At 34.2% G+C, this 12,708-nt stretch overlaps 1 protein-coding gene across 13 annotated transcripts in view; it reads right to left on the minus strand.

Moving 5' to 3' along the window:
- DOCK3 (dedicator of cytokinesis 3) overlaps window positions 1-12,708 on the minus strand; it is a 602,545-nt gene that overhangs the window by 458,415 nt on the left and 131,422 nt on the right. For 12 of the 13 annotated variants that reach the window (XM_086698089.1, XM_086698088.1, XM_086698093.1 and 9 more), the window contains exon 3: window positions 12,240-12,280. In XM_086698089.1, the coding sequence (XP_086554215.1) occupies window positions 12,240-12,280 (41 nt within the window). Of the gene's footprint in view, window positions 1-8,461; window positions 8,545-12,239; window positions 12,281-12,708 lie in introns of those variants that run through there. The other variant, XM_086698092.1, reaches the window with a different exon arrangement.

Raw genomic sequence — 12,708 nt, forward strand, 5'->3', positions numbered from 1 at the left:
AGACATAGAAAGACAAATAGTGTATGTTTTATAAATAAATAAGTAAATATTGAACTCATACAGAGAGTAGAATGGTTGCTACCAAGGGCTAGGAAGTGGGGAAATTGTGAACATGCTGGTCAAAGGGTACAACCTTTCTGCTATAAGCTGAATAATAACCTTATATAAGCTGATGAAAAGCTCTGAGGATCTAATGTATTACATATTGACTATGACTAATAAAAGTGGGTCGTGTACTAGAAATCTGCTATAAGAATAGATCTTATGCATTTCTACCAGCAAAAAAAAAAAGTTATTATGTGAAGTGACAGATGTGTTAATCAATTAACTGTGTAAATCATTTCACAAAGTATACATATATCAAGTCATCATCTTGTACACATTAGACATATACAACTTTATCAATTATATCTCAATAAAGCTGAAATAATATTAAGTAAAATTAATACTAGGAATAGAGGAGAACTTCCTAATTTGATGAAAAGCACTTACAAAGAAGCATTATGAACCATTAATGGTGAAAGAATGAATATTTTCCCCCTAAGATCAAGGGCACCATTCATATTCACCATAGTGTTGGAAATTCTAGCCAGTGAAATAAGGCACTAATTTTAAATTTTTTTAAATATTTATTTATTTTTGAGAGACAGAGAGACAGAGCACAAGGAGGGGAGGAGCAAAGAGAGGGAGACACAGAATCCAAAGCAGGCTCCAGGCTCTGAGCTGTCAGCACAGAGACTGACCTGGGGCTCAAACTCACAAACCATGAGATCATGACCTGAGCCGAAGTCAGATGCTTAACCGACTGAGCCATCCAGGTGCCCCAATAAAGCACTAATTTTAAAAAGGAAATAAAAGGCATACAGTTCAGAAATGAAGAGATAAAAATGACTCTGCTTGCAAATGACATGATTATCTATGTAGAAAATCCCAAGAAGTTAAAAAAAAAGTCCTATAACTGGTAAGAGAGTTAAACAAAGGTTACAGGACACAAATAAACATACACAAATCAATTGTATTTCTAGATACTAGCAATGAACCTGAGCACACTGAAATTTAAAATACAATACCATTTATAATCACTCAAAAATAGGATATACTCAGGTGTAATCTAACAAAACAGATACATAACTTGTATATGAAAATGTCAAAAACGCTGAATAACCAAAGAGATAGACTATGTGCATGGACTTGAAGACTCAACCTATCATTTCTCCCCAAACCAGTACACATGTTTAATATGATCCCTAAAAAATCCTAGCAAGATTTTTTACATATTCTCAAGATTCTTCTAAAGTTTATATGAAAAATAAACTAGAATACATAAAAGAATTTTTAAACAGAATAAAGTGTGAGAATAAAATCAGTCTATCAGATTTCAAGACAGCTACAAAAATCAAGACTTGCAGTACTGGCAGAGAGACAGGCAAATAGATCAATGGAATAGAACGGAGAAACCAGAAACAGACCCACACAAATATACTGTTGCTGTTTTTACAACAGCAATTTAATAGGGGAAAAATAACCTTTTCAACAAATGAAGCTGGAGCAACCGGACATGCATACACAAAACAATATCCCTGATAGTGTCAACAAATCAGGTATAGATGGAATAAGTCAACCTCACCATCAAACCTGCTCTAAAAATTAACTTCAAATAGATCAAAGACTTAAAAGATAAAACTATGTAACTTTTAGAAAAAACATAAGAGAAAATCTTCTTCACAGGAAATCTAAGGAAGGCAAAGAACTCTTAGATTTTATACCAAATGCACAATCCATGAGAGGAAACACTCTCAAGTCACACTCCACCAAAATTTAAAACTTCCTCTGTGAAAGACTCTGTTCAAGAGCATACAGATGGAGAGAAAAATTTTCAAAACACACATCTGATATAAAACTAGTATCTAGAATATATAGAGAACTCCAAAACATAATAGTTAAAAACAGAAAGTCCAATTAGAAAATGGGTAAAAGGTGTGAAGATCATATACAGATGGCAAATAAACATGTGTTCAACATCAGTAACCATTACGGAAATACAAATTAAAATTACAATGAGATACTACTACACCTATCAGAATCACTAAATAGAAAACAGTGACAAAATCAATGTTGGTAAGAATGCCAAGAAACTAGATCTCTCCTACACTGCAGGTGGAAATGTATAATGGTACCACCTCTCTAGAAACTGGTTTGACCGTTTCTTTAAAAACTACATCTGCAACTACCCTATAAACCAACAAGTGCATGCCTGGGCATTTATTCCAGGGAAATATAAACTTTTACTCATGAAAGCACAAAACCTGTACATAAATGTTTATAACAGTTCTCTTTTAATAGCAAAAAACTGGACACTTGGATAACCTTCAAAATATGAATGGTTAAACAAATGGTATATCCATGCCATAACATATAACTCAAAAATAAAAAGGAATGCACTATTTTTTAAGTGTATTTGTTAATTTTGAGAGAGAGAGAGAGAGCGCGCACAAGGAGGGGGACAGAGAGACCGTGCAAGAGAGATAATCCCAGGCAGGCTCCACACTGTCAGTACAGAGCTCAATGCAGGGCTTGAACTCACAAACCATGAGATCATGACCTGAGCCAAATTCAGATGCTAAACTGACAGAGCCACCCAGATGCCCCAAGGAATGATACATGCAACAATATGGACAAATTTCCAGACAGTTATGCTGAGTGAAAATTCCCAATTCCAAAATGCTGCCATACTGTATGGCTCCACTTACATACATTTTTAAATGATGAAATTCTAAAAAAAAGAAAACAGATTACTGGTTGCCAGAAAACACAAGGCAGTAGACGTGGAGGGGAAGTGGGTATTGCTACAAAAAGGCAAAATGAGAGATCCTTGTGGTGATGGAAATGTTTTGCCTCTTGATTATATTAATGTCACTGTCCTGGTTTTTATATTGTACTACAGTTTTATAAGATGTTATCAATGGAAGACTTGGATCTCTTTATATTTATTATAACTGCATATGAATCCTTAATTATCTCAAGAATATAACATATAACAAAGAAAATCAGGACCTGTCTTCTGTCAAAAACAACTAGAAAACTGAACCAAATATGTGAAACAACTGTTTTCAGAAACTAGACAACCAGTAGCACAGTAATGTGTGATCACTAGGAGAAGGGAAACAAAGGAAGTGAGTCATACAATTTTCTAACACTTTTCGTCTAGAGGCCTTTATAGATCAAAACAGGACAGCACAGAGCAAAGCACTGTAAACATTTGTAAACATTAGTAAACACTGTACACATCAGTAAAGAAGAGTGGAAGAGATGGATTCTGTGTGACAGAACAGAAGGGAATCATGAAGACCAAGAATTACAGGATTCCCCATAGAGATTTCCTTGAGTCTTTGCCTGAAAACTAAGCTGCAATCGTACAGAGTGAGACTATACAAGTCCAGGAAAAGAGCAATTAATGGACATCTATAAACTAAACAATTCCTGGAAAAAACATAAGATTGGTACACATTTAAATGCTAACCCACCAGAATGAAAGAACTCCGTGAACACATGGTCTTGCAATAAAGACCCAGTAAGACTGCATGTAAAGAGCAAGGTCAAACAATCCTAGAGTAAAGGCTACTGTAGACATACTGCAACAAACCTTAAGAATCAAGCTGAATTACAAGTGAATTAATTGCCTGCAAAAATGAATTAAACTTCTGGGGTGCCTAGCTGGTTCAGTTGGTAGAACATGCAACTCTTGGTCTCAGGGTCCATGAGTTCAAGCCCCACACTGGACATGGAGCCTACTTAAAAAAAGAAAAGAATTAAACTTTCTTTAAAAGAAAATGACAAAATTCAGATCAATAAATTCAACAACACAACTTCAAAATTCTGGAAAAGAAAACACAAAAAATCACTAGGTATGAGAAAATATAAACCATAATCAGAAGAAAAAGTAATCAATAAAAATAGACCAAAAATGATATACAATGGTAACTAGCAGAAAAGAAGTTAAAAATAACTATTAAAGTTTCCTCAAGAATTTAAAAGAAACCATGAACATAATGAAAGTGGAATAAATATACAAAATGGAACAAAATGGAAATAACAGAGCTGAAAAACACATCTAAGTGAAAACTTCATTCAAGGTATTTAATGGAAGATTAAATACTGTGGAAGAAAGAGCAGCACACTTGAAGACCTAGTATTAAAACCACGCAAATAAAGGAACATAGTTGAGGGAAAGCCTAAAAAATTAAACAGCAGTAAAAAAAACAAAAACAAAAAAACTGTGAGATAATATAAAACAGTGTAAGTTTTTATTTAAATTCCAGTTAATTGGGGTGCCTGAGTGGCTCAATTGGTTGAACATCTGATGTAGGCTCAGGTCACGATCTCACAGTTTGTGAGTTCGAGCCCCACATTGGGTTGCTGTTGTCAGCGCAGAGCCCACTTCTGATCTTCTGCTCCCCTGTCTTTCTGTCCCTCCCTGCTTGCACTCTCACTCTCAAAAATAAATAAAACATTTAAAATTTCTTTTCAATTTAAATTCCAGTTAGCTAACACAGTGTAATATAAGTTTCAGATGTAGAATTTAGTGATTCATCACTTACATACAACACCGACTACTCATCACAAGTGCCCTCCTTAATACCCATCACCTATTTAACCAATCCCCCTGCCCCCCTCCCCTCCAGCAACCTTCAGTTTGTTCTCTACAGTTGAGTCTGTTTTCTGGTTTGCCTCTCTTACTGTTTTTCCCCATCTGTGTCCATCTGTTTTGTTTCTTAAATTCCACATGTGAGTGAAATCATATGGTATTTGTCTTTCTCGGACTGATTTATTTTTGCTTAGCATAATTGCTGTATCCACATCATTGCAAAGGGCAAAATTTCATTCTTTTATTTTTTTAATGTTTTTATTTTTATTTATTTTTGAGAGAGAGAGAGAGAGACAGAGTGTGTGTGTGTGTGTGTGTGTGTGTGTGTGTGTGTGTGTGTGTGAGTGTGTGTGTGTGTTTGTGTATGTGTGTGTGAGCAGGAGAGGGGCAGAAAGAGAGGGAGACACAGAATCTGAAGCAGGCTCCAGGCTCTGAGCTGTCAGCACAGAGCCCAACACAGGGCTCAAACTAATGAACCCTAAGATCATGACCTGAGTTGCAGTTGCATGCTCAACCAACTGAGCCACCCAGGCACTTCCAAAAACACCTTTTAAAAATAAAAGTGAATAATCCGAAAGTAAATAAAATGACTACGATAATAGAAAGCAGTGATCTTTGAAATAATCAACCAAAAAATGTTTGAAGTCAAAAGTTGTTAATTTTTTTCAAAAGATCAACAAAACAACAAAAATCTATGTAGATTTGATCAAGAAAAAGAGAGGGCACAAATTTCTAAAATCTGGAATGAAGGAGGGATTACCACTGAATATCTTACAGACATTAAAAAATAATAAATAGCTTGAATAACTGTAACAAAAAAATCAAAAGTATTTTTGACAAATTTCCTATAAAATACAACTAACCTGTCAGAAAATGAATTGGACAAAGATACTAAAGACAGAACATTAGCTCTACCAAAACAAAAATAAACTTAAATGACAAATTAGCTTCCTCAAAATTAAAATCTACTCTTCAGGACACAACAGTAAGAAAATAAAAAGGCCAGGTGCACCTGGGTGGCTCAGAGAGTTAAGTATTTCATCTCAGATCATGATCTCATGGTTCCAGAGTTCCAGCTTCCTTTCTCTCTCTCTCTCTCTCTACCCCACCCCTGCGTGCTCGCTTTCTCTCTCTCAAAATAAATAAACTTTAGGGGCGCCTGGGTGGCGCAGTCGGTTAAGCGTCCGACTTCAGCCAGGTCACGATCTCGTGGTCCGTGAGTTCGAGCCCCGCGTCAGGCTCTGGGCTGATGGCTCAGGGCCTGGAGCCTGTTTCCGATTCTGCGTCTCCCTCTCTCTCTGCCCCTCCCCCGTTCATGCTCTGTCTCTCTCTGTCCCGAAAATAAATAAAAACGTTGCAAAAAAATAAATAAATAAATAAATAAACTTTAAAAAAAAAGAAAAAGGCAAGCCACAAACTAGAAGAAATATTTACAAGGACTTGTATTCAGAATAAAGAATTCACGTAACTCTATAAAAAAAAAAGTCCCAGTAAAATGTAAGTGAAAGACATAAACAGATACTACACAGAAAAATGAGGCAACAGGTCAATAAACATTTGAAAAAGTTTTTAACCTCTTGAGTCATCAGATAAATAAAAATTAAAATCAGAACAAGATACTGCTGGCTCATTCATTAGAATGGCTAAAATTTAAAAGACTAAAAATGAAAACTGTTGCTGAAACATGGACCAACTGAAACTCTCATATTTAAACTTAAATTTGTGGAGAGTTCTCACCATTAACTGGTAAGAATTGCTCACTGTGCCTAAACTATTTGGCACAAACAATATGGTTTATGTTAAATACGTGCTTTCCTTCTGGGAGTGCGGAATTTTGTTATGTACTAAGTAGAAGGTGCCTATATCACCAGTGACAATAAAAACTCTGGGCACCAGGTCTCAAACAAGCTTCTCTGGTTGGCAGCATTTCACATGTGTTGTTACAGTGTTGTTGGGGGAATTAGATTTGTCCTGTGTGACTCCACTGGAAAAGGACTCTTGGAACCCTGTAGCTGATTTCTCCAGACTTTACTGCATTCATCTTTTTCCCTTTGCAGATTCCTCATAGAATACAAAAAGTAATTCATAGCTTTTGAGAGCAACTATATAATGAATCCGGTGGGTCTTCATAGCAAATCTTCAAACTTACGGGTGGTCTTGAGGACTTCCAAACACAAGTAAGCCTTGCACAAAATACCACCTAGCCTTCATTCTTTTCAACTTCTACCACTTTCTCCCCACCTACAACAATACAAACACACTAGTAATTAAGGCCCACTGATGGAGTATACTTAACATGTGGCTGTTAGATAAATTCCAGATCACAAACACAAAATTCCAATGCTGAGTAACAACGATAAAAGTCATTTTAAAAAGATTTTCAGTTAGAACTCTTACTGATGACAACTATAGTTTCCCTTCATTTAAAAATAACATCAGATAAGTTCTCAGGATTACTTCATATTTGACCAAGTCTGTATCAAAATTAACCACCACAGGTAAATTGAGAAACTGAAATAGTAACTCTCAGAGTGAATGTGAAATCACATCTTCAGGGTCTGATGTAAAAAACCATTTAATGGTTTTTTTTAAACAACTTTATTGAGGTATAGCTGATATATGACACACTGCTGATATACCATAAACTGCATACATGTGTGGAATTTGATGCTTTGGGCATATAGTACATATACAGTGAAACCATGGACACAATTAAAATAAAGAAATTTGCATCATCCCCAAAAGTTTTCTCTTATCTTTTCTGTAATCCATTCCTCTTTTCAACATTATTAGTAGGCAGCCACTAAACTGGTTTAAGGCATTATAAATTATCAGCATTTTCCAGAATTTTACATAAATCAAATGCAAAATGTTCATCAGACTTCTCTACTCCCCAAACCAACAACCTTATACTCCCTAGAATCTACATCTACTTCCTTCCTTTCACCCGTTACCTACTCACTAGACTCTGGCTCTCTGCTACTATCAATCCTATTAAATGGGATTCTCTTTTTATTTTTAATATGAAATTTATTGTCAAATTGGTTTCCATACAACACCCAGTGCTCATCCCAACAGGTGCCCTCCTCAATACCCATCTCCCACCCCCCATCAACCCTCAGTTTGTTCTCAGTTTTTAAGAGTCTCTTATGTTTTGGCTCCCTCCCTCTCTAACCTCTTTTTTTTTTCCCTTCCCCTCCCCCATGGTCTTCTGTTAAGTTTCTCCGGATCCACATAAAGGGAGTCTCTTAAAAATCACCAATGGCCTTCTAATTGTAAAACACAATACCCCCTACTCAGTACATTCTACTACACTACTCCACAGTACTTGAAATCATTAATCACCATGTTCTAAAAAACAAAAAACACACTTCCTTCTCCTTAGCCAATTATAACCTCCATTTCTCAGTCTCTTTGTGCTAGTTCCTCTTTTTTGTCCTCTAAGGTGATCTCAAGTCTCACTTGCAGCCCTATACTACCATAGCAGTAGTTGTTATAGCAACAGAAGCAAACATTTATTGCGCTGTTATCATGTGCTAATAAGCACTTTGTTATGAGCTTCATATAAGTTCACTGATTCCTCATAACAATTCTTTGAAGTAATAATGTTATCCCTATTTCAAATACACACAAAATTAGACAGAATAACATAATGAACCTCCATGAACACATCACTCAGCTTTGATAAGTACCAACATTTTGTCAATCTTGATTCATTAATCCCCACATACACATTTTTACCTAATGCAGTACGTTAGAGAGAATTTTAGAATTCATGCATAAATACTTCAATATGTATCTTTAACAGGTGCTTACTGTTTCTCCAATAAACTCCATTTTATAATTATGCTGTGTGGCAATGGTAGATACACTCCTCTGTTAAATGGCAGATTCCCTGTTGCCAGAGAGACAAAATCCAAATTCTTTAGCATTCCTTATATTCTCTGGCATATAAGAGTCTTCAAATATAGATCCAACCTACCTTTCCTGCTTTGGCATCCATCATTTTTCTGTACTATGCCCTTGCCAGTTTGGAGTATCTAACATTCCTTGAACATGCCTTGCAATTTCATGCCTCTATACCTCTGCTTTTATGATGTAAATAAAACATTCTATAAGGCCTTGTAGCTATCTGGCAGAATTCTAGGTATCTAGTTGACAGTTATTACATAAAACCTAATTACAAAATGGGAAATATAAACTTTCTAGAATTTCATTCTTTTCCTCATGAGCATATATTTTATTTAAAAACACAAAATTATCAAATATCTGTTGTCCTTTTCTTAATTTTATCTAACTCTCTTATTTTTTAATTCTTTATGTATGCTCTTAAGAAAGCTAATATTTTGGCAAGCCTAACAATTATGTAACATGACATTTCACCAAAAGATATTATGTCTCAAAAACTTTTGATTTCTAAAATTATAAAGCCTAAATAAGTTTTACCCTGGAGTGTATGATGCAAAAATAAAGCCTTCAAAAAATGCAAAAGACAAAAACCTATCATTCTTAAGATCACTGGGCATAAAATTTAGTAGTTTATTTTTCCTACATAGTATCCTCTTAAAATGTAAAACTTCAATATATAGTCACAAAAGTATGTAACTTAAAGCATATTTTATAATCATCCCAGTTTTTATTTTCCTTTTTTTAATGTTTATTTATTTTTGAGAGAGAGTGTACGTGCACACAACATGCAAGCATGCACAAGCAGGAGAGGGGCAGAGAGAGAAAGAGAGAATCCCAAGGAGGCTCTGCGCTGTCAGCACAGTGTCCAACACAGGGCTCAATCTCATGAACCATGAGATCATGACCTGGCTGAAATCAAGAGTCAGACGCCTCATTCACTGAGCCACACAGGTGCTCCTCATCCCAGTTTTTCTTTAAGAATGTAGTATCTTACTACAAAGTATTCATGAAGAACAAAACAATTAAGCTTTGAGAGTTTTATAAACTGTTTTATAGAAAGAAATGTTTTACCACTTATTAATACTTCTGAATGCTCTATTTGCTATCTAGTTCAGATATTATTTTATTCAGGCTATTATCAGTTTTATTATAAGTCAAACGCAACTCAAGACATACTAATAAGTCACCTTTTAATTTTCTTTAAACACGAACAGCTATAAAAAACCTACTGAAATTTTTACTTATTGTGATTATATTAATTATATATAATTAATATAAAATAAAATTATATATACAATTAAACAGAATTATATATAAAAGATATATAGAAATGCATTTTTATCACTTTAAAGTGTGTAGAATCATTAAATGATTATATTTTACAAATAATAAAGAATTTTCACCATGGTTCCACAAAATATCATTGCCACATGAAATGGTTATCTCTATCTTTATTTCCAGTTGTTAAATTTTTAAAGTTTAAGAATACAAACACATGCTATTCAAAGGCATACAGTTATTTTATTAATAAATGCTACAATAACCTAAGACGCTAGAATGAAGTTGGTATTACCAAAATACACAATTTCAGAAGTCATTAGTCAAAAGTAAAGACATTAAGAGAGTCTGATCAGACAAAAATGAGCTCTAATGCTTAAGATTAGTTTAATTTGGTTTCTTCATTTTGATTGGCTTATGAAATCATTCCTAAGATTAATCACAAGGTAGTCTCTCCTACAGTCTCTAAACACCTTTGTTGCAGGAAATTTAGAAAATAGGTATGAGATTCTGAGCACCTTTCCTTAACTCTAAAACAGAATTCTGATTATCTGCTAGACAAGTCATATGGAGAAGCCTTGAGACTATATGGAAAGTCTAGCTATATCAGTGATCTGGCTGAGGAGAGCCTTCCAGCCATCCTTGTCAGGATGCCAGACATGTGAATAGACCCTCTTGGATAAAAAACAGCTAGCTGATCCTCCAGATGATTATAGCCATATAACTAAGTGTCCAGGTGGCCCCAGTCAAGGTACAAAATAATGAGAGATAAAATGGTGATTAAATTAATCCACTAAATTTTGATACACTTTGTTATACAGTAGTAGATAATATTTTAAGGGTGTCATAGTTCATGTCTCACTCAACAAGGTTTCAAAGCCATACACTGTTCATCAATTGTTGTTTTAATTACAAACATACTATAATTTGAATGACTATCATCTCCACAATGATCCTCAAACACTAGTATTGGAAACAAGGTGATAGGGCGGCCAAGGTCACAAATATTACCTATAATAAATAAAAAGTATGTAATATCACAAATTACAACTTTCCAATAATTTATGAGATTTCTCATCTATTCAAATTCTAAATTTTTGGTAATTTTAAATCAAGACAAATACATAAAATACAGAAATTATTTTCACAAAAGCATTACTGATGAGTAGTGGTAGAGAAGGGATTTTGGCAATGTCTACATTTTTCACTGCCACAACTTCAAGGGGGGAAATGTTACTGACATTTATTGAGTAGGAGTCATATATGCTGCCAAGTATATTATAATGCACAAGACCGCCCCCCACAATGAAGAATTATCTGGCCCAAAATGTGAACAGTGCCAAGGGTAAGATGCCCAGGCTGCAAGGAATTAAAATTTGAAGATACTGTCTTCTTATAATCATTAAAAACTAATAAAAACTAATAAAATGAATGATCGTACTGGAAAAATTGATGATTAGAACTCTGAACAATTTTCTTTCTTAATAAAAACAGTATATGATCATTTTGATTATTTATCTGTACAAGAAAATAGCAAAATACGTTAAACATTAAGCTACAGAAATATATAAAAGCTTCTAATATTAATGATATGAAAGAGTGAGGAGAAGAACAATGTTCCTAAATGTATTATAACTGCCAATTAAAATATATTTTATTTGATTAAATTAATATTAACTGGAAACAGAATAAATACATAAAATCTATTCATAAAAAGTCTTGTTTAAATTTATATTTTAACAAGAATATCATCATCAACAAAGACATCTAATTGAACATTATTTGAAAGTTTTTTCTATTTTGTATTTTAGAAATAAACTTATCTAAATAATCCCATGGATCCACAGGACTAGGACTATGAATAAGTCTTTACTTTTTGTCAAATCTCTACAAAAAGTCTCTACTTTTTGAAGGAAAAAAATATTAAGTGTCCTAATGGGCTTTTTCAAAATAAACTTTGCAGCTATGATCATACATGCATTTTCTGTCCTTTAAAAAAAAATAAAACATTTTAAGGCACCTGAGTGGCTCAGTCGGTTAAACATATGACTCTCGATTTCAGCTCAGGTCATGATCTCATGGTTTGTGGGTTCGAGCCCCACATCAGGCTCTGTGCTGATAGTGCAGAGCCTGCTTGGGATTCTCTGTCTCCCTCTCTCCGTCCCTCCCCAGCTTGCATGTGTGCTCTCTCACTCTCTCATAAATAAATAAATAAACATTAAAAAAGAAAGAGAAACATTTTAATACTGCTGACACACAGCAGCATCTGATATAGTTCTGTAAAGGAAAGGATGAGTGCGCCTACTGTAAAAGATTAAAAGATGCGCAGGTAAGAATTGTTTTTATATCCAACAAACATACTAGTTAGGTTCCTATATTAGAAAAAGTAACAATGAACTTATCATACCTTTACATTTGGCTTCTTTGTTGAAACTCCTCTGTACCAACCTAAAACAAAGCATACAAAGGAAATTAACACATATTGTTGTCATTTCCTATAAGACACACCATATGAGAATTTTTAGGGAAAAAAATTAATGCAAAACTTGCTAAGATAGGTACAAGTACGGTGGATTTATGAGGAGTAGTTTACTCTAAAAGGAAAAGTCTTACAATAAACACATTTCCAATTTTCTTCAAAAGGCAAAACTTTCAACTGAATAAAACACAAAAAATTTTAAAATACCTCAAAGGACCTGTACTTCAACTCTATGAACATTTCTTGGTTTTCTAGATGCTGATGTTGACGTCTGTGCTTCATTTATTCCCTCTCAGCATTCATACACAGCAATAATAATGAAAGTTTCCATTACACAATAAAAACAATTTTCAGAGAAAGGAAATATTACCAAATTTTCTCAATTCTAATCTATTAT

Source organism: Puma concolor, chromosome A2 (assembly GCF_028749965.1).
Source record: "Puma concolor isolate L17-30 chromosome A2, mPumCon1.1.hap2, whole genome shotgun sequence".
In the NCBI taxonomy this organism is placed as follows: Eukaryota; Metazoa; Chordata; class Mammalia; order Carnivora; family Felidae; genus Puma; species Puma concolor.